At 36.1% G+C, this 19156-nt stretch overlaps 1 protein-coding gene across 2 annotated transcripts in view; it reads left to right on the top strand.

The window, feature by feature from the left end:
• POU6F2 (POU class 6 homeobox 2) overlaps nucleotides 1-19156 on the top strand; it is a 251731-nt gene that overhangs the window by 178499 nt on the left and 54076 nt on the right. For both annotated transcript variants that reach the window (XM_064420667.1, XM_064420662.1), the window contains exon 5: nucleotides 17101-17250. In XM_064420667.1, the coding sequence (XP_064276737.1) occupies nucleotides 17101-17250 (150 nt within the window). The remainder of the gene's footprint in view (nucleotides 1-17100; nucleotides 17251-19156) is intronic.

Below are 19156 nucleotides of genomic sequence, written 5' to 3'. Positions count from 1 at the left end.
TGGCTCTGTAAAAGCACTGCTCAGCAAAAACTAAAACATCCCTGTGTTATTAACCCTGTTTTCAGTACAAATCCAAAACCCAACCTCACACTATCTAGTGTGAAGAAAACGAACTTCACCCGAGACAAAACTCACAGACAGGATCCCAACCAACCAGAGATGCTCAGTGAAGAATAATGACTAAGGAATAATCTAAAGCTCAATTTTTAATTATTTTGTTAGAGGTTGGTGTACTCTTTCAAAAACAGTTAAAATTTTGTTAAAACTTCTAACACTTTCCCTATAAATTGTATTACTTTTGGGACAGCACCTTTATTGTTCATGAGAAGTGAGCATGTTAAAGGGAAGCATAACAGCACATTTTCTGTACCTTAGCTCTTGTGCTTTCCCTGTGTGATACAGAACAGTGTGGCAGTACTGAAGCTGGGGCAGAGGTCTGTGTTCCTTATTGCTATACTCATGATAATTAGAGTGAGTTAAAACTAGGGAGAAGGGGAATACCAGGTTAGCACAGCCAATCATTTTCATAGCTGGGCAACCATTTTTACATTGCTGCTCTTTACAATTTGCTTTCATTACAAGAAGTCAGTGTACATGCTCAGAGACTTGTCACAGGTTCCCAAAGATAAGAGCTGCAAGGTCCTGAATCTATCATTTTGCTTTAGATGCAGAGATAGTTATGCTGTCATTTAACTTAATGATCACTTCACTTAAAAGTGTCATTTGGGACTTAGACTATACAGTCCCATATAGTTAACATTCAGAGGCAGGCCCTTAATGCAGGTTTCTTACCTCTCTACTCAAATCTAAATTGCTAAGTAATGCATACACATACCCAAAGACAGGCAGTGGGATTTGGTGCGCAGTGTGTCCAAAAACTAGGAAAGCTGCAAAACATTGGCAATGTGTCCTCATACGAAATGCATGTCTTTGTTCCCTGCCTTTGGTACATGCCACCCAACCAAGCCACTTACACATTTAGTGTGTTTAGATGCCTCCCATGGTCAGCGAAGAAAGAGTCTTCACTGGAATACAGCTCAGGTCTTCTCTTGTGAGATCTGGATTACCTCCAAGACCATCTGTAACTTCAGCATCAGACTGTAGGTATTTGTGTATTCCCGAAGACAAAAGTGTGGCTGCAGCATGGGCTAACTGTATTATGACACAGGTTATTTTTACAGCTTTGTGTCAGAACATGGACTTGAGAGGAGCATTACTGCAAGTCTTATTCTCCTAAACTAATATAAGTTATATCAGAATAGTTGTGACACTATTTTGTAAACTAAAAAGAACACTAGTCAAAAAGACTGCGTGTTTTGAAGATTGTCACAAGTAGATTAAAGTCTCATCTCTCATGCAGTGACTTATATATGCCTATCATCTCTTCTAGATCTTCTGCACGGAAGTACTGCTGTATAGGCTTCATGAGATGCAGAAAAGATGACAGAAATATATAAGTGTTTTGATTTGCCTACAGCCTTCTCTCTTCTATTCCTAATCTAGAATTTAGTGGATTTATGATGTGTTGTATGTCATTTGTCTGATTTAATGTAATTATTTCAATAGCCATTCTTGTGATTCCAATTTTTTTGTTTCAGAAGTCTTGTGTTTGATATGTTAGCATTAGGTTCATCTTTTATTACCTCAAGAGTGCTTTGCTGTAAATAAAATTAAAGACCTTTAATTTTCTTTATCTTTTGTGAGACTAACCTCTATACACATTTTTTAATAGTGTTCTGCTTGGGCAATGAGAACATTCCAAAATATATACATAGAATATTTCTTGGGTTTGTTTTGATATCGCCTATCACCTTAATTAGTGGGCAGTCTGTAGTAGGCTGCTATTTGTTCATTAAAATTAATGAAGCAATCCTGTGTTTCATGCATTTTCTCTTGCATAATTCTCATATACAGCATATATTTCTATATATACAGCATACACACACACACTCAGTCACGGACTTCCAGGTCTCTGATTGCTTTTCAGTTTCTTTTTTATATTCTTTTTTTTTTTTTTCCTTTATGCCTGTTTTCTTTCTGTAATTTGACTTCAGGGAGGTTTTTCATACAGATTTGGCAAATACAGGTGTTTGATGTATTATATTGCCATGACATTATTTTCTTTTTATTACTGGATTTTTGTTCTGTAATCCTGTAATTTGATTATTTTTCCATCTATTTTTACTTTAAGAGTCCAAATTTATAGTATTAGTGTTTGACTTAAAGACCAGGCCTCCAGCTCTGCCAGGTATAAGTTTTTCCAAACTTATACCTCCTTTTTGAGGTGAAGGGTAGCCCAGGAATAATTTCATTACTCACATTTTCCTCACCACCTTTATTTTTCCACATCCAATGCAGGACATTTTTAAAGAATAGATAGTAAGCAGTAGACATTAATCTCAGCTGTGAAAGAAGATTCTTAATTTGAGTTGCCCATCTGTTGAGTTCCCCTGAGTAAGGCACCACCTCCAAATTTGGTCCTGACTAAGTAATATATTTTGAAGATTCAAAGGCATTCTATAATGCTCAGACTATGGGATAGCATGCAATTGTATGTAGCTTCTATTGACTCTCCAACTTCTTTCCCTGAGGAAAGAACAAGTTGTGGCAAGGAAGCAAAACTAGATCTTTGGTATGGAGAGTACCCTGAGGGGGTGTTGGATTGCAGATTGCAGTGTCTGCTCAGAAGAGGCACAAAAAACTCTGCCAAAACCAAACCTCAAACAAGAAACAAATTTGGCCAGCTAGGGCCATCCCTCCTGGGACAAGAACCATCCTTACAACACTGCCAGTGATTTAGGCAGCTGGCTGCCATGGAGGCAGCTCCAACTGAAGGCAAAACCATCTGTGTCCCAAGGAAGATGCAGGACAAGAGCTCCATGGTGCTGCCTACCATATCATCACCCCTTCTTTTCCACAACAGCAACTTGCACAGATGAGTTAATGAGGCTTTGCATCCATGGCCACTCATCTCTAACCCAGCTGGGTGCCAGTTAGTGCTAATCATAACAAGGGGCCTGTAGCACCCCATAGTACAGCTCTTGTAGTTCAACATATGGTTTTCTTCCCCAGTTTTGTTATGTTTAACAGCTACAGATTAAGGTAATTTATATATGTGAGTCATCTTTTCTGCTTAATGAGATAGACTGTTAGGTCTAGAGCTCAGATCAATATTATTTGAGTTACTGTCATTTATTTTAAAATAGGACTTGATAAAAACAAAGTATCATATGTGAAATTTACTACATGAGTGTGAATGAATAGAAAAGCAGAAGGAATGTTAGGATGCATTGGGAATTTCCCCACTGTTGCAGTGTTAAGCTGTGTAATTGGTTTATCTTACGAAAAGTGTCTAGAACATGAATGATAAAATTAGTGTTTTCTAAATAATACATGTTATCAGATCACAACTTCAGAGCTAAGACAAGGCTTTCTTTTTTACAGGGTGCTCTGACAACGTAAACTAGCAAACTTTAACTAGTTAACTTATCAAGAGCAGAAAATCCAGACTTATGGAGAATGCTCTCCTGGATTTACTATTTCCCTACGTAAAGTCAGTCTTCACTTTGAAATAACCTCTTGTAGTTATTTGTACAATTTGCGTGCTTCTTAGCTAAAAACCTACATTTTTTAAACAGCTTTGCTAGTGACTTAGATGTTCATTCATTTCTGTACCTCAGAGGAATTTTTTTTTTTTTTTGCCTCCATTAATATTACCTGGATATATATTATGGCAGTGGCTAAAAATACCAGGTAAATACATAAATCAATGCATACTGTGCAGTAAACAGAAAAATGTATTCCATATGCAGATTTAACCTGAAATAAGAAATTCTGTTTTATCTTTGATCTTGCTGTTGTTTGGTGCGTGCGCATATGTAATCCAGTCTTGATGGGCTTGCAGATGTATTATCTAATGAGAAAACAAGCAAACAATGAGAAAGAAAGAGAATTTTATTATTTATTTTATTTTTCAGACAGGAAATTAAAGAAATGGAAATATATGGAAGAATTGGACCCCTGGTGAGGTTTTTAGATCTCTACCCAGTGACCCTAATCACAAGACTTCCTTCCTTCTCAGATATAATTATTACTATTTCTTTCACATATACTTTGGAAAGTTTTTCTTGTTTCCACATGAAATACTTATTTTCTAACCCTGAACTTTCCTTTTAAGCAAAATCAATGTAAAGCTATTGTTGGTTTTACAAATGCCAGGGAGAATTATTACCATCATAGGCAGCAATAAAAGATATACTTTTGCCCTTGGTAGATTGAATTACTGAGAAATAACCTTATAATTACTGTATAAAACACCCTGTTTTAACACTGTTTTTAATATCCATAAAATTTCTGATTTATTTTTCACATGCCATCATCAATGCACTAAATTTTTCATTGGTCTAAACTGGTATAATTACACTGACCTCTGATGGCTCTGAGCATTGATGGCTCTTAAGAGCAACACTATTTTTGGATGAATATTAGGAACAAAGAGAGAGAGAGAGAGATCTGATTTCATGGGCATTGATTTAAATAAGGAATGTAATTTTCTTGAAATCAAAGGAAATATTTTGGTATGCTAGCTTTATACCAGGTAAATCTGCTTTAAATTATGTCTTTGTCAGACCAGTGGGGAAAATAAGCCTTCTGATATTCCCTAGTATGGGATTCACAACTGGAAATGCTAGGGAAACCTTGAGTATAGGTGGCATGGCAAATGGACCTTTTTCCCTAATTCTGTGAAGATCTTGATTCAGGTGTCTTAGCAACCTGCAATGCTTAGCAGTCTAGTAGTCTTCAGGAAAAAGAAAGGAACCTCCATTTTAGCACACTTGGTTGCTTTCTTGCTGCTACAGCTGAAAAACTGGTTCCTTGACCCATGCAAAAGTAGTCATTTCTGGTTTAGTTTAGACTACTGAGCTTGTTTGTCTCTTCTAGCTGGCTGAAGGTCTTCTGCAGGTCACAGTCCTTGTCTGTCTCTCTGAGGTGAAACTAGGATTGTTACCTGCCTCCTGATTCCCACTGTTGAAAGAGGACACAATCCAACACAGACAGAGGACACAATCCAACAGAATAACTGCACCCTTGTTTTGTGTTCAGTTAATACATACTTAAAACTAGGCCAAGCCTTTTGTGCTCATCTTCTCTTGACATGGTTTCTAATATATGAGTGCCTTCTGTGGAATTTCTTTTTCAAGAGAATATATTCCGCTTTAAGTTTGGAAAGCAAACAGCATATACCTTATATCTTAGAGGTAGAATTTGCTTTACTGCCTGTACAAGTATCATGAATTTGATAGGCATTGTGAAAGAGTTCTGCCTTAATTGCACTCAGGCTGTTCCTTAGAGTTTCACATGTTGGAGGTACATTAGAACAGCAGCATTGTCTGACTAGGTTTTCTGCAAAAATATTTCTGACCCTTGACTTATCCCTTTTACTGACAGTATTACCAACAGCACCCTCCACTGACAGTGACTGCAAAGAGGTCTGCATGCTTCACCATTTCCAAAGGTATATTTTGGGAAATAGTTAGGTAGATGAATATGTTCCTCCAAACCCAAAATGAATAAGATTAAGAAAAGACATATAAGAATGATTTTTTGAAGTCAAGTATTTCCACTCAATTTATATAACACCCATCTGTGAGGGTGATCCATTTTACATTTCCTTTCAAGAAACCATTTTGGTCTGAAGTGAATGTTCCAAGTGACCTGAAATTTATTTTCAATTTTTTCCCACTCCAGATCTGCCTGGACTGTGTTTTATTACTGGGGTTTTTTGGGGGTTTTTTTTGTTTGTTTTTAAGGGGGTGAATAGGGTGTTTCAGGGAAATTTTTAAGTCCACAAACAGAAAAATCCATTTGTTTCACAGCTGTAGGTGTCAATGTTTTGACTTATGACTTCAATGCTTCTCTAGTTTATAGAGGCATAAATGCAAAAAAACCAAAACCAAAACAAAACAAAAAAACCCTGAACCTCCCTCCAAAAACCAACAATAAAAACCTACAAACAAACACACAAACAAACAAAGCCAGAAAAACCCACCCAGACCATTGATGAGACTATCTGATTTAAATAAAATATCAGTGTGATTAGCTAACTGTAGTATTTCAAGTGAAAGAATCATTCCCCCTCCCCCCTATTGCAGATTTGAATCCTATAAGAAATTGAAGGGACTGATTCTTACAATAGTTTCTCTGTTTTAAGTAATTGCAACTCTGCTGACCTCATTAAAATTAGATCAGATTTATATTCAGGCAGAAAGAAATCAGAATCAGACCAAGAACTTGGAACTTATGTTATTTTTAGCACCAAAATAATCCCTTGTTTTGTAAAGCACAAGAATTGCTACAGGGCCCATAAATATTTTGTGAATCTGGCCAACAGATAAAAGTAGAAAATACTTAGAACATGAAGAAATTCATGTGTCTGTCTATTGACAGTGCCTTATGGAAGAACAAGAGTCTAGGTACAATAAGGCAATAATGAATTTAATGAAAAAGCTACAGACATTCAGGTTGTAAGCTGAGCTGCTGTTGAAAGATAGTACATATTTTTGCCTGTATAGCAGAATTCTTTGGCTGAATGTCTATGAGTAGATTTCCATTGATAATAAATATGGAGGAAATTATTTATTGTAAATGGTAATTAGACTTTCCCCAGGCTATGAATCCAGCCAGTAGAAGATATTGAGTAATAACATAGGCATTATTTTTGACATTCTGTCTCCATGGAAAAAAAAATAAGAGAGGATGATAGGAGCTAAACTTTTTTATGTCTTTGTTTAAAGTAAAGCAATATCATCATAGGCATAAATTAATATTGGTGTGTAATTTTATGTAATAACATGTATAAGATGGAGTATAAGGTCATACTGCAACTTTATCTACAAAATAGAAAAATGAGCCACAAAAACACACTAGCGCGAACTCTCTCAAATTTACCCAGGACTGCATTAGGATTACATGCAGGCTAACTAAGCAGTTTTTGTAGGATTTTAGCATCAGATTTTAACAAATTTGGAACTGAGCCTTGCAGGAAAAAAAAAATTATACATTCCATACTTGCAGTCATCACTCACATTCATCTGAGAGCTCTGTTACCTCAAGCAATATGGAGCTATGCTTTTGTTATAAGAGGATCTCAGTTTCATATACCCTCTTGCCATCAAATTATAGTGTCTAGCACAGTGACAATTGCAAAAACCTCAGAAAAAATACATTTCTAGCCCATATGTTTAATTATTTTCAAGTTTCATTTGCTGTTGGCAAGCTGAAGTTATTTTGATTTTGCTGAGGTGAAATATATGAGTTTCAAATATGGCTTTGAAATTGATTAAGAATTAAAATGGCAGCATTAGAGACACAGTAGATTTACTGCTTCTTTTGTGGTTCAGTGTGAACTCCGATGTGGAAAACCAATTTTGACCAGACTCAGAGTGACATGAGCAAAGTAGCTGATACTGGAGATAAGAGATCAGAGAAAAGGAATCAAATAGGTGAAAGCAGAAAGGGGTTCTACCACAGCAAAAAAATTTATACCCACTCCAAAAAGCAAAAAACCCCGGAAGAGTCACACAAAAGGTGAGATGTGGATGGATTATGAAAACAACAAAAAAAACCCCAAAAAACCAAAAGCCAACCAAACAAATTTAAAAAGCTTTAAAGGCATTTGGTATGTTTAAAATATTCTCTATAGCTCTTATAAGAACATTAACAAAATTAAATTTGGAATTGCCCAGCTGATGTTAGGCACAGCTGAGCCCCACATAGCAGGCATGTGCTTCTTCTGGGGCAGGACTCACACTTCATTTTTGGGAGCAAGTTTCTTGATGATAGCAAATGGGACAGAAGGGCCTGGGAGGAGAGGATGTTCTCTGAGGAAAAGTTACACACGTGGCTGCAGATGTAACATATGTTAGATGTGTGGATGATTATTAACCCTTCCACCTTTCTCCTTCTACAGGAGCTGCATTGAGGGCACAATTTTTGGCAACTTAAATACACAACTAGTATAAATTTACATGTAAATTTATCTACAGAGCAGGACTGCTGGTGAAAAAGACAATATGTATTATAAACAGGGGCTTTAAATTGCAGTACTCAGTCTTGTGCTATCTAGTGTCTTCCGCTATGTTTATCCTCAAAGTAAGCTATCTAAATATGAATGTGGCAGAGGGTTGCTACCGTCTGAGATGCAATATGCTCACATAGGGGTCATGCAAGGAGGTTCAGAGGTGTTTATTGAGCTATCTTTAGAAAAGGAGTAGCAGCTGTAACCTTCCCACTGACAGACAGAAAAAGGTTAAACAAAATCTCACTTCCAGTCCACCACTGGGCATTCAGAACTGTACTAATGTTAAAAAAGTGTCCAGGGAAAATATTAACAGTATTGTGCTGAGTGATCCCCAACATTCTTTTTTGCATGCTTACTTCCCTTTTGTAGATTTTGACTCAACTTACTTGTTTCCGTAGCTATCATTCACATCTCATATTTATTTAATTAGAAATGTTTTTTAACATCAAGGTTTTCATACTGAATATTTTCTTCAATTTTATTCATACTTCCAGATCTCATTTTATATACTGAGATTTCAGCAAAACTCAAATGTCTAATTAAAAATCAGTGTCACAACTGATTTTGCATCTCATATATTCTCCACAAAACCTGGAGAACAGAGAGAGTACTTCTCAAACACATTATATCAATTATGGTGTTTATGTCATTTTGACTTTAGGGTGAACTGATATAAACACAGAGACTTAAATCCTTCCAGCTTTCTAGATACCTGTATTAAGAACCAGATTCATATTTTGGACTGACTTGTACCTTTGACAGCAATCCTGCTACTGCACTCAGGAGCCATTTGTATTGTCCTTCAACTTTGTATCATGTATCAGTGCATCGAGTAAGGTCCAGTTTGGACCTGAAAGTAGTGAAAGGAAAAGTATTCCACATAGTTACAGTTTTAGATCTGATCTTGTTCACATTCAAGTCAACAAAAATTCAAGGTAAGCATTTAGCTTACATGAAAACAAAATTATATGGTGATGCTATTACATTACAAATAAACCAAAGTATCCAGACGTATTTCCAGCTTCAGAAATTAGGATCTTTGCAGGGCAACTGACACAGAATTTTAAAAGAAGCTTTATATATATTCTCAGTTAACAAAGTGTCCCTAAGTATTAAGTAGGATTTATTCTTCAAAGGGCAAAAGACAAGGTCTGTACCTCGAAGTTTTTTTTTTTATTATGAATATTTGAATAAACAGTTCCAGGCATACCTGCGAAGACTGCATATTGTATTGTAGAACAGGACTTTCAGAAATAATTTCTCAAATACTTAACATGAAGTGTCATATTAGCATGGTGTGACCTCACATTGCATTTTTAACATTTATATATGCAAATGGTCATATTTACATGTGCACATGCCATTCACAAATTCAAATTAAAGGCAAATAAATGCTTTAGATTAAGGAGATTAATTTGGTGTGTCTCACGGTTGACACACTTTCTACAGAGATTTCTGAGACCCAAATGCTGGGCTGTTATCCGAAAAGACAGATGGCAATTTCCTTTTGATAAGAGTCCAGGTTTTCAGCAGTGAGGGAGCCCTGAAGTAACCATTTTTATTGTAGGGAAAGCATCTTTCAGAAGCCAGATAAATGATTCTAAAATAGACAAACACAGGAACCAAGAAACTAATCAATGTGAAATGAACTGTGTTGCAGCCCCTTTCAAAAAGTTTGGAAGGTGCTTTTTTGCTTTCATTCTTGCAACACACAGAAGCTACTTCAGAAAACTAGAGAATACAGATAACTTTTTCAGTACTCATTCCTCTTTTATAAGTACTGATACAATTTATGATTATTAGAGATGCCAAATTTAATTTAGATGTTGTTTGTTTAGAGTACATATGTATCATGCATACGTGAAACAGTTTCAGATATTTTAAAAACTATGTAAACACAAAAGTAACTCAGAAAAAATCAGATAAAACCAAATAAATCAGACGAAACCAAGATGCCTCTGTTTAACTGAAGTCTTGTTCAGTGGGTGCAATTTTAAATAGACCTGGAACATTTCAAACTTGTAAGTTATAAATGTGGAGAGTCAGAAACCTACAAGACAGGAGTCTAGAGTCAGTCTGTAAGTAGTGACCTGCTGGTCAGTCATCTTCATTTTGTAGTTATTTGCATTTAAAGATATTAAATGTATTTAAATATATTCACTCTTTCTTTTTGTAAACACATAAGACTCAGCCTCAGACATGCTGACACCTTCAATTTAGTTTGTCTTGTAGGATTCGACCTGATGAGGATCGCTTTCTGCTAGTTTCCTCTCCTCTCTTTCCTGTCTGTCACTAATAGAGAAGAAATTAAATTGGCTAGGTTGGTGTCTGCTCACTCTTAGCCTGATCCATTCTTCATTATTCATGACTCCATAAGTTTGGTCTGAGAGACCTGGGAATGATGTCTGCTCTTTATTTGCTTTGCCACAGCTCTATAAGAAATATACCCTTTTAATTTTGCAAGTTTTTATTGCAGTTTTCAGACTGGTTCAAATTTGACCAGCAGCACCTTGTTTACAAAGATATTTTAAGAAATTTTGCTCATCCTCTTCTACCCATGTCATATCAAGGCTCACATGAGCACTGCGTACTTCCAATCACCTCAGGTCGCGTCGCTTTGCATTGAATCAAGTCATGTCGCATCAGCGATACCACTATCAGTGCTTATTTCTGATAGAAAATTCAGCATAGATTTAGACAGCAAATAGCTCAACCACAATAAATGCATATAATGAGCGGACTAAGTATCTGTGAGAACCAGATATTTTAAGTGTCTCTGTCAAATCGGTGCTTTCAGATATTTCAATATCCTTGTCTCTACACTGTATGCTGTACATAAATTTCTGATCCATGTGCATATACTAAAATGTCTGTCTAAGCAGCTTATTTGGAACTTTTACCATCTACAACCATTTGCAAATTTAGGTCTGTGCAGCCTTGAAATAAGCAGACATTGTTGGATGGGTCTGGATATTATAACTAAATTATACATTTTGTAGGTTGATCATATCACAACAGTGTACAAAAACTAAATGTTGACAGATTTAATTTTTTTTTCATAATTTGGGATTTGCCTGCTGGGCATGTTTTCAAATAGTTATGCATGATTAGACTCTATGACAGCCATTTTATCAGACATTTTACCCTGATGTTCATTTACAAAAGTTAAATGATGTAATTATCCTATTATGTAAACAAAAAAAGGAGGGAGGGACAGAGGGAGGGAAAGAACAACATTAAAAAAAAAAATCTAACTGATAATTAAAAAACCAGACAGAATTTCCAAAATATTTGCTCATGGTGTCTGTTTGGATGAAATTAACATATTTTGGTTTATGTTGCCTGTGTATTCTCTCTTGACTTTCTTGGGATCTGCATGTTCAGAGGATTTTTCAAAATTTGACTTAATTTTACTTAAATAAGTAAATAAATTAATAAATTAATTAATAAATTGACAAAGCTCACTCACCGACAATTCTATGTAAGTGTTAAGTGGTGATCTTGTTGATTTTTATGATCAATTTGTTTTGTACTTATTGCTGGCATACCTAGGTCCTTTCCAAGGATTCAATTGAAGCAGTCTTTCCAGTGTGTTTTTTTTAATTCCTCCAGGGACCATGAGATTTTATGTAAGTTCAGGGAGCTATCGACTGATACTAGGTATATATACGTATTGAAAACAATTAGGAATATAAGCATTAACACTGTGTAAAGAATTTGCCAGAAGAGCTAATGGGGACTTTCAGGGAAATTGCACTTTTGTCTTAATTCACTCATGTTTAGAAATCAAGCATATGGATATCTATGTTGAAATGCTCTGCTTCTATGTTATCAAGGTATTGAAAATACTTGAGTAGTTTTGTTGCAATATATGGTTTTCAGTTACTGCCATGCAGTGGTGTGGTGGGTTAGCAATGCCAGCCAATCACTCACTGCCTCAGTGGGATGGGGGAGGAAGCAGGATGAGAAAGCTCATGGGTCAAGAGGGACTGACTGCTTGCCAATCAGTGTTGGGTGCAACAGATTCAACTTGAGGATAATCAACTTTAATATAGTGCCAATTAAGTGAAAAACAAAGACAACTATTAAAACAACTTTTCTCCCCACTCTCCCAGACTTCACTGTTTCAGTCCTGACTTTTCTACCCACTCTCAGTGGGGAGCTATAGGCAGTTAAGTTCCCCTCTCTAGCTCCGTTGTCTTCACACTTTCCCCCTGCTCCTGCACGGGCGTTCCAGGGATCACAGTTCTCATCAGGAAATTTCCATTTGCCTACGCTAGGGTCCTCCAAGGGCTACAGTGGGGACTCTTTCACTGCTGTGGAACAACTCCTTTTCCTTTCTCTGACCTTGCTGTTCCCTTTGTTTTGTTCACTCCTTTTTTTTTTTCTTCCTCCTCTGCAGCTGCTTCACTACCAAAACCTTTCCATCTACACCCAGTACAGATGATAATGCTAGTCACTGTAACAAAGAAGGTATCAGAATATCCTCAGGGGCCTGTGCTCAGTATGAAACAGTCTTTTCCCTTAAGGTCCAGTGACTACTTCCCAGAATTTGTCTCACAAGCCACTGAGAAAAAATGGGAATAAATCCCACTATATTTTCATCTATAATTCTTTCATCAGCTAAGCACAATAAAATTCAGATAGAATCTTGTCTAAAAATTCCTGCAAAAGCACATGCCATGCTGTTTAAAAAAAATTCATTTCTATGGATAAAATTTTCACTCATTACGGGTAGAAAAGAAAAATGTCATGTGTTTCTCACTGAGAGCCATTGCTGAATTCTTCTCAACTGTTAGAAATATTTGTTTTCACTTGAAAAACATGGGTTTAAGCAAATAATCTCAGCAGCTAATCTACTAGTGTGATGCTCCCTACAGAAGAGTTTGTCAGAGAACATAAGAGACTGAGGATCTGTTGGTCCCTAATCAAATATAATACTTTTTACACTAATTCCATCACTAGGAGATATCCAGAAATGTGATCTTTAACAGTCTTTCTGAAAAACAGTAATACTATTTTATAAAATGAAGTTATGCCTGAAGTTACGCTGCAATATGTCCTTCAAATTCTCCATGGCTGCATTCAGATAGCAGCATGTCTTTACGCAGCCTCCTCCACAAGTGCTTTAGAAAACACACGAGATCTATATACTGGCATGGCATAAAGTGAATTTACCTTTCAGGTTACATGCCCATTTTTTCATGTGATGCTCTAGCATCCTGAAATGTCTTGACTTTCCACTAGTAAAACTGTTTGGTTTTTTCTCTTTGTATTTGTTGACTGAATTATATTGTAATGACTAAAACTGGCTCTTTGATTTCCAGACCAGGAGACTGAAAGTTCAGTAGGACATGCCTTTTATAAAGGAAAGTACCTACTTACTGTGTAGGTTGTCAAATCTGGTCTTGTATTCAACAATAGATGAATGTTCGGTCAGTTTCTCACAGCAACTCCTATGAAATACTAAGTTAGTTTTCAAAATAAAGAGGAAAATGGTATTATTCCAAAAGAAAAAAGTATTTGTGGCTCTCAAGAAAGCTGCTTGCAGCATTGGCTCTAACACACTTTTCTTCAAATTTATTTTTTTTTTAAGACTCTATGTTAACCATAGAAACACTCACTTCACATGGCACAGTTTTAGGATCTTGTTAGTGCCTCTTTCATTCACCAGAATTTCTCTGATTTGTTTTATTTGTGTGAATTCTGTTTGCTGCACTGGAATGTCTTCTGCATTTACTGACTTAGAGTAGACAATGTTCATGTGCTTTACCTTTACTAGTTCAGCTTTGGAAATTCAGAAAAATGTACAAAACCTACTCAGTTATTGAAGATTCTTCCTAATAAAATTTGCTTCCTCATATAATCATGTTATTAGCAGAGGTGTCTTTAAGAGGGCTGGCCTGTCACTTTAAACAAAGATTACTATTATCTACTGTTATGGCTGGTGGTTTGGGTTGGAGAAGAGATTTGGGCAGTGGAATCGACAGTTCTAAATATCTCAGCCTTCCAAATTAAATCATTATTTAAATTCAGGAACAAGATAAGAAGAGCCCTTTTTGAGATTTTTCACAATATATTTCCAATATTTCCAACATGCATTCTTAGGAATCCAACCTTCACTGAGAAATTGCATAAACCTCTCAAGTTAGAGATCTTATTTCTTGAATAAAAGAAAGATTCAAAGTGTTATCTTGGTGTCCAGACGTAATGAAATGAGATATATTTCTTTATCCCCAGTTTGCACACAAGATAAAAGGGGTCAATTGAATAGAGCGTAACTTGCAGTCAACAGCTCCCCAACGGACTCAAAGAAAAATGCATCCTCTCCTTTTTAATCAGACTTATAAATAGATAGGGGTGGTTTCATATGCACTTTGCAGTCTCTTACCCTGCAAGTTGGCCCATTCGCTGTATTTTTTCCTGGAACATGGTACTATGCAGGGTACCTATGCATATCACAGATACTGCCATCATTTTTAATAAGTAGCTTATCACTGTGATGCAACTAAAAGCAATCCTGAGTGTCTCCAGGGTTTGTTGTAATTAAATTTTATTGTTGTATTTGAAAATGTACATTTTTTGAAAACCAGTGCAAGAAAAATGGAAAAGAGATTCTAGAAGGTGATAGTCTGATTTTTACAAGGTTTTAACCCTTTGTACTTTCCAGATTCACAAGGCTTATTTATGCTTCCCAAGCTGCTGGTCTTATACACCTCTGAAGCCCTGAATATAGCAGCTAGTGTAGTTTATTAACTGATTTTGAGTAACTGTCAAAAGATTATCATTTATACCTGCAGTCAGATGCTGTAGGATCAGAGGTTCAGTAACTTGTGGGTCACTAATAAGATTGTAGAAGGCCTTTTCTGAAAGTCTTATACTCTTTCTTCTCCAAGTATTTACAGCTATAAGAGAATTTATTCAAGTCCCAGTACCGCCAATGAAGTGCTGTGAAAAAAAGGCAGCGTTTGCTAACTTCTGATTCGGACAATAAAGAAATGACACTGTTTTCAGCAGAAAACCAGTTTTCTTATATTGTTCTCTGGCATTACACTGCCATGCTCAGACACCACCACCCAAACGACTGAAGAGTGCATCAGCTACCTTTGCACTCACACCTTTGTGCATTCAGTGGAATTTCTTGTATTCTGTATTCAGGGACTGAGCTTCACTTTGGTCATTGTACTGGTTCTCTTCACAGCGCAGCTCATCAGGACTACTAATCAAGCACGCATTGCAGTTTTCCCCTTTTGTGTTTTATTCCTGCTTGATTTTCATGCCATGAGGTGCTGTGAACTGCTTTTAGAGATTCGTATAACATTTTTTTCCAAATCAAAATATTCCCTCCAAACAATGACATCTTTTCTGTCTGGCATTGCTACTAATCTTTATTTAGTTATTTACTTTATAATTTCTAGAGGGATTGGATATGCCCAAGGCACCCCTTTAAGCAACACTTTATATCAAGGTTGCATTTATAAATACTTCATGAGAGGCTAATGAATGATTAATAGATGTTTTAATGTATGACCAATCAATTGTAGATTTTGCAATGTCCAACAGACAAGTAGGTTTCTTATAAGCATAGATTATAACCATATCTGACATCTTCTATTGATGGGCTTCTAAACGTCTATAACATACACACTACTCATATCTGTAACATGCTTAAAACATCTACTAATCACTGATTAATTTTTTATAACCTATTTTGAAGCAGAGCCTGTCTATGGAGTATATCCCTTACCACTGCTTGTGACTCTCCATTTCTAAAAGATAGATAATTTCCTCATCATCTCAGGACTTAGAAATCCTACTAATTTCAGCTCAAACATAAAGCTGTTTTGAGTTAGCTCTAGCATTTTCATCTCAGTATAAGAAAAAATGTCTCTAGACAGTTATGTCCCTCAGACTTCTGGCTGCTCTATCCTGCTAATGCATATTTTAAAGTTCTGCTATAATGCAATGATTCTTAGGAGGCAAAGCCACTCTAAAATGTATTTTCAGCCTCTTGAACTCAGTTTAATTTCTCTCAAGACAGCTGTCCAAGTGATTATGTTTCACAATGTTTTTGGTTTTTTTACTGTTATCCCTGTGTGCTTGGTTCAATGTTTGTCCTTTCTCAGAAAAGGATAAGAAAATAGAAACTTCCCAATAAGCCAGTAGAAAAGCCTTGTCCAAGATAACTTTTGATTCTGACAGAGGAGCACGCATTTTGTATGCTTGATAAGCACAGGAGTTGATAGGACTGCTCCTCCATGGGATTCCCCTAGTCTTTAAGGTGAAAGCCATGACCATGTTCTATGCTTTCTGTGGTGCATTGAGGTAGAATTGACTAAAACAGACAATACAAATTATTTCCTGAAAATGTATGAGTCCTGGAACTAATCATTCACACTTGAGATGCAGCATATTGCTTAGTATCATATTTTGCAAATTAATTTTGACTTTTTACTTGAAATCTACTGACTTCCCTTACAAGGTTGAGTCTTCTAATGTGATTTATCTAGATATTGAGACCAATTATTTAATGATAAAAATTAAAATGATTTGCAGATTTCTCTTGGGTTTGAGGTCATCAGTAAAATAGTTTCTGTTCTGAATATCTCCAAGTAAACTTTCCACTCCCAGTCAAGCGCTAATCTTTCACTGATTGCTCTTTACAGTAGTACTAAGCTGCTACACCTGTGGCATTCACAACTTGAGCCTAAAGAAACACATCAAGCATAACTCGATTAAAAAAATAGGAGAGTTAATGCAGGATTAAAAAAGGGAATTGTATTCTTCAACATCACATGGAATTTCCTCTTCCTTTTTTAAAACTACTAATTTTCAAAGCCCCAGAAGTAAGAACCTCTCAAACTTGAGCTCTTGGAGCAGACATTTTTTACACACAATTAAGTGGGTAAAAAACATTAAAATAACATAAGCGTTACTGTGCTATCACTTTTATATAATTGAGTTAGTATTATATATTTATCATGGGTTTTATCATTATCTTTTAATTATTTTTTTTCCAGCTGGTTAATAATCCACTAGCAAGTCAAGCAGCAGCAGCAGCTGCAGCAGCAGCAGCCATGGGCTCAATAGCAAACTCCCAGGCCTTTGGAAACGCCCTCTCCAGTCTTCAGGGGGTCACAGGCCAGCTCGTCACTAATGCACAAGGACAGGTGAGTAGAAGATGGAGCAAACAGTGAATTCTGATGGCAGGCTGATCTCGGGACAAAAATCAGTTCCGCCTGTATGACAGCAATTTAAAAGTGCACATGTTGAAGATAAATAAATATTGATTTGCCAGACAAGGTAAGAAATGGAAAGTCTAAGAAACAGGGGAAAGTTAGGCACTCTTAAAGAGTGTTTTCAAGCTAGAAAAGAAAAGGTTAAGGGTTTGGTTTATTTTTTTTCAGTCCTTTAAAAATATTTCAGTAGTGCAATGCCATTTACTAATATTTTACCATTTCAAAAGTCCAGCAACCCTGTGATTTTTAACAAACATACCATCTGTCTTCTTCCACTTATATATGCCTAATAACAGACAACTTTACTGAAGTGGTACGGTGCTTCACTTTTTTCCATTTCTGTGGTATTTCTGTATTATGTTGTTTCTTAAAAGGCATTAAATGTTTCTAGTAAAGGAAAATAAATTGTAATGAGGTGTAAGGAATGGAGTTATCTGAGTGGCTTCCTAATTTGTTTATTAACTATGTTAAGCAATTTGCAATGACTATGCCAGCCTGTAAATGCAAATTTGGAGGATTATTTTGATGTAAAGAAAATTTTCCAAAAAGGAACTTGAACATTGTTTAAGAGTTAATGTGTCTAAGAGAGAGATTGCGCATTACCTACATTTTGGAGATGTTTGTTTGTTAAAACTATTTTAGTTTCAGTCTTAGAATGATGCAGAAACATATGCATCTGAATCCATATATATATAAATAATTCCTTTGATGTGCCATATTTAAGTGGCTTTCAGATGGTGACCACTTTTATCTTTTATTGAATTTATTAGGAGTAAAACTAACACAATTGTTTCTCTGCAACAGATCTGTGAATATAACTGGTAACTGAGTCATTTGAATGTCATTATTCTAAATTCTACAAACTGGGCATACAGTGATACCCACAGTGTTTATGTGGATGTTAGGCCCTGAAAAACATTTATTGAAATGATGCAGCTTGGATGATATGGGATCTAAAATCTAGTTCCTACTCTTACTGTTTACTAGTGAGGAGAAAAAAAAAAAAAAAAGAGCAGCTCTTTTCCTGGTAATTTTCTGTGAGTTAATTGAAACAAGAATGAGGTTTTTTATTTTGGCCCATTAAAAAATAAAATTGAACATTTTATAGGACCTCCCCTGTTTTTTTTTAAACAGGACACATAAACAAAGATGCTTCCTGAGCTTCACTATCACCATCCAAGTCCCAGGGAAGAAAAATGCTGACCTTGTTATATTTACTGGGTGGGTGCAGAATTGTTCCATCACTACCCCGAGGGTTGAACGATGGAGCTTGTCAAAGTGAGGCCTTATCTAATGAATCATCTTATCGCAGGTGCACACCACACATATTAAAGGAGGATTGTATGAACAATGTGCCCTCTACAATAACCTTTCAATGTCTACTTTAACCCTTGTTTCAATCCCTTTTCATCAAAGGATCATTTTATGCAGCCAGCTTTAAATGGAGGCTCTCAAAAGCCTATTAAGATTTCTGGAGGGATGGGGTATTGGTTTGGGAGAAAAGTTGGTTATAATACCTATAACTCATAGTCAGATCAGCTCCAACATAGGAGCCTGCTTGTTTCTATCTCCTCTGTGCTCCAGAAATGGTTCACAGTTGCCACTTAAATATAAAGCACTTGACACCAAAGAGGTTCATCGTAACAGCTGAAGTTATGACTGTAGACTAATTTCTTTATAGCTTTTCCTTTACATGTTCTCCACTGAACATGTTCTCACACTATGTGTGACCATTCATTGTTTCCTTAAAAAAAAAACACTACTAAGAAGATACCACTGAATATAAGTTTCACTCAGGCTGAGTCTGTTTATTCCAGACATAAAGTCAAAACCAATA

Source organism: Passer domesticus, chromosome 1 (assembly GCF_036417665.1).
Source record: "Passer domesticus isolate bPasDom1 chromosome 1, bPasDom1.hap1, whole genome shotgun sequence".
NCBI lineage: Eukaryota > Metazoa > Chordata > Aves > Passeriformes > Passeridae > Passer > Passer domesticus.
Note: the sequence above shows the minus strand (reverse complement) of the source record. Positions and strands in the feature narration are given on the sequence as shown.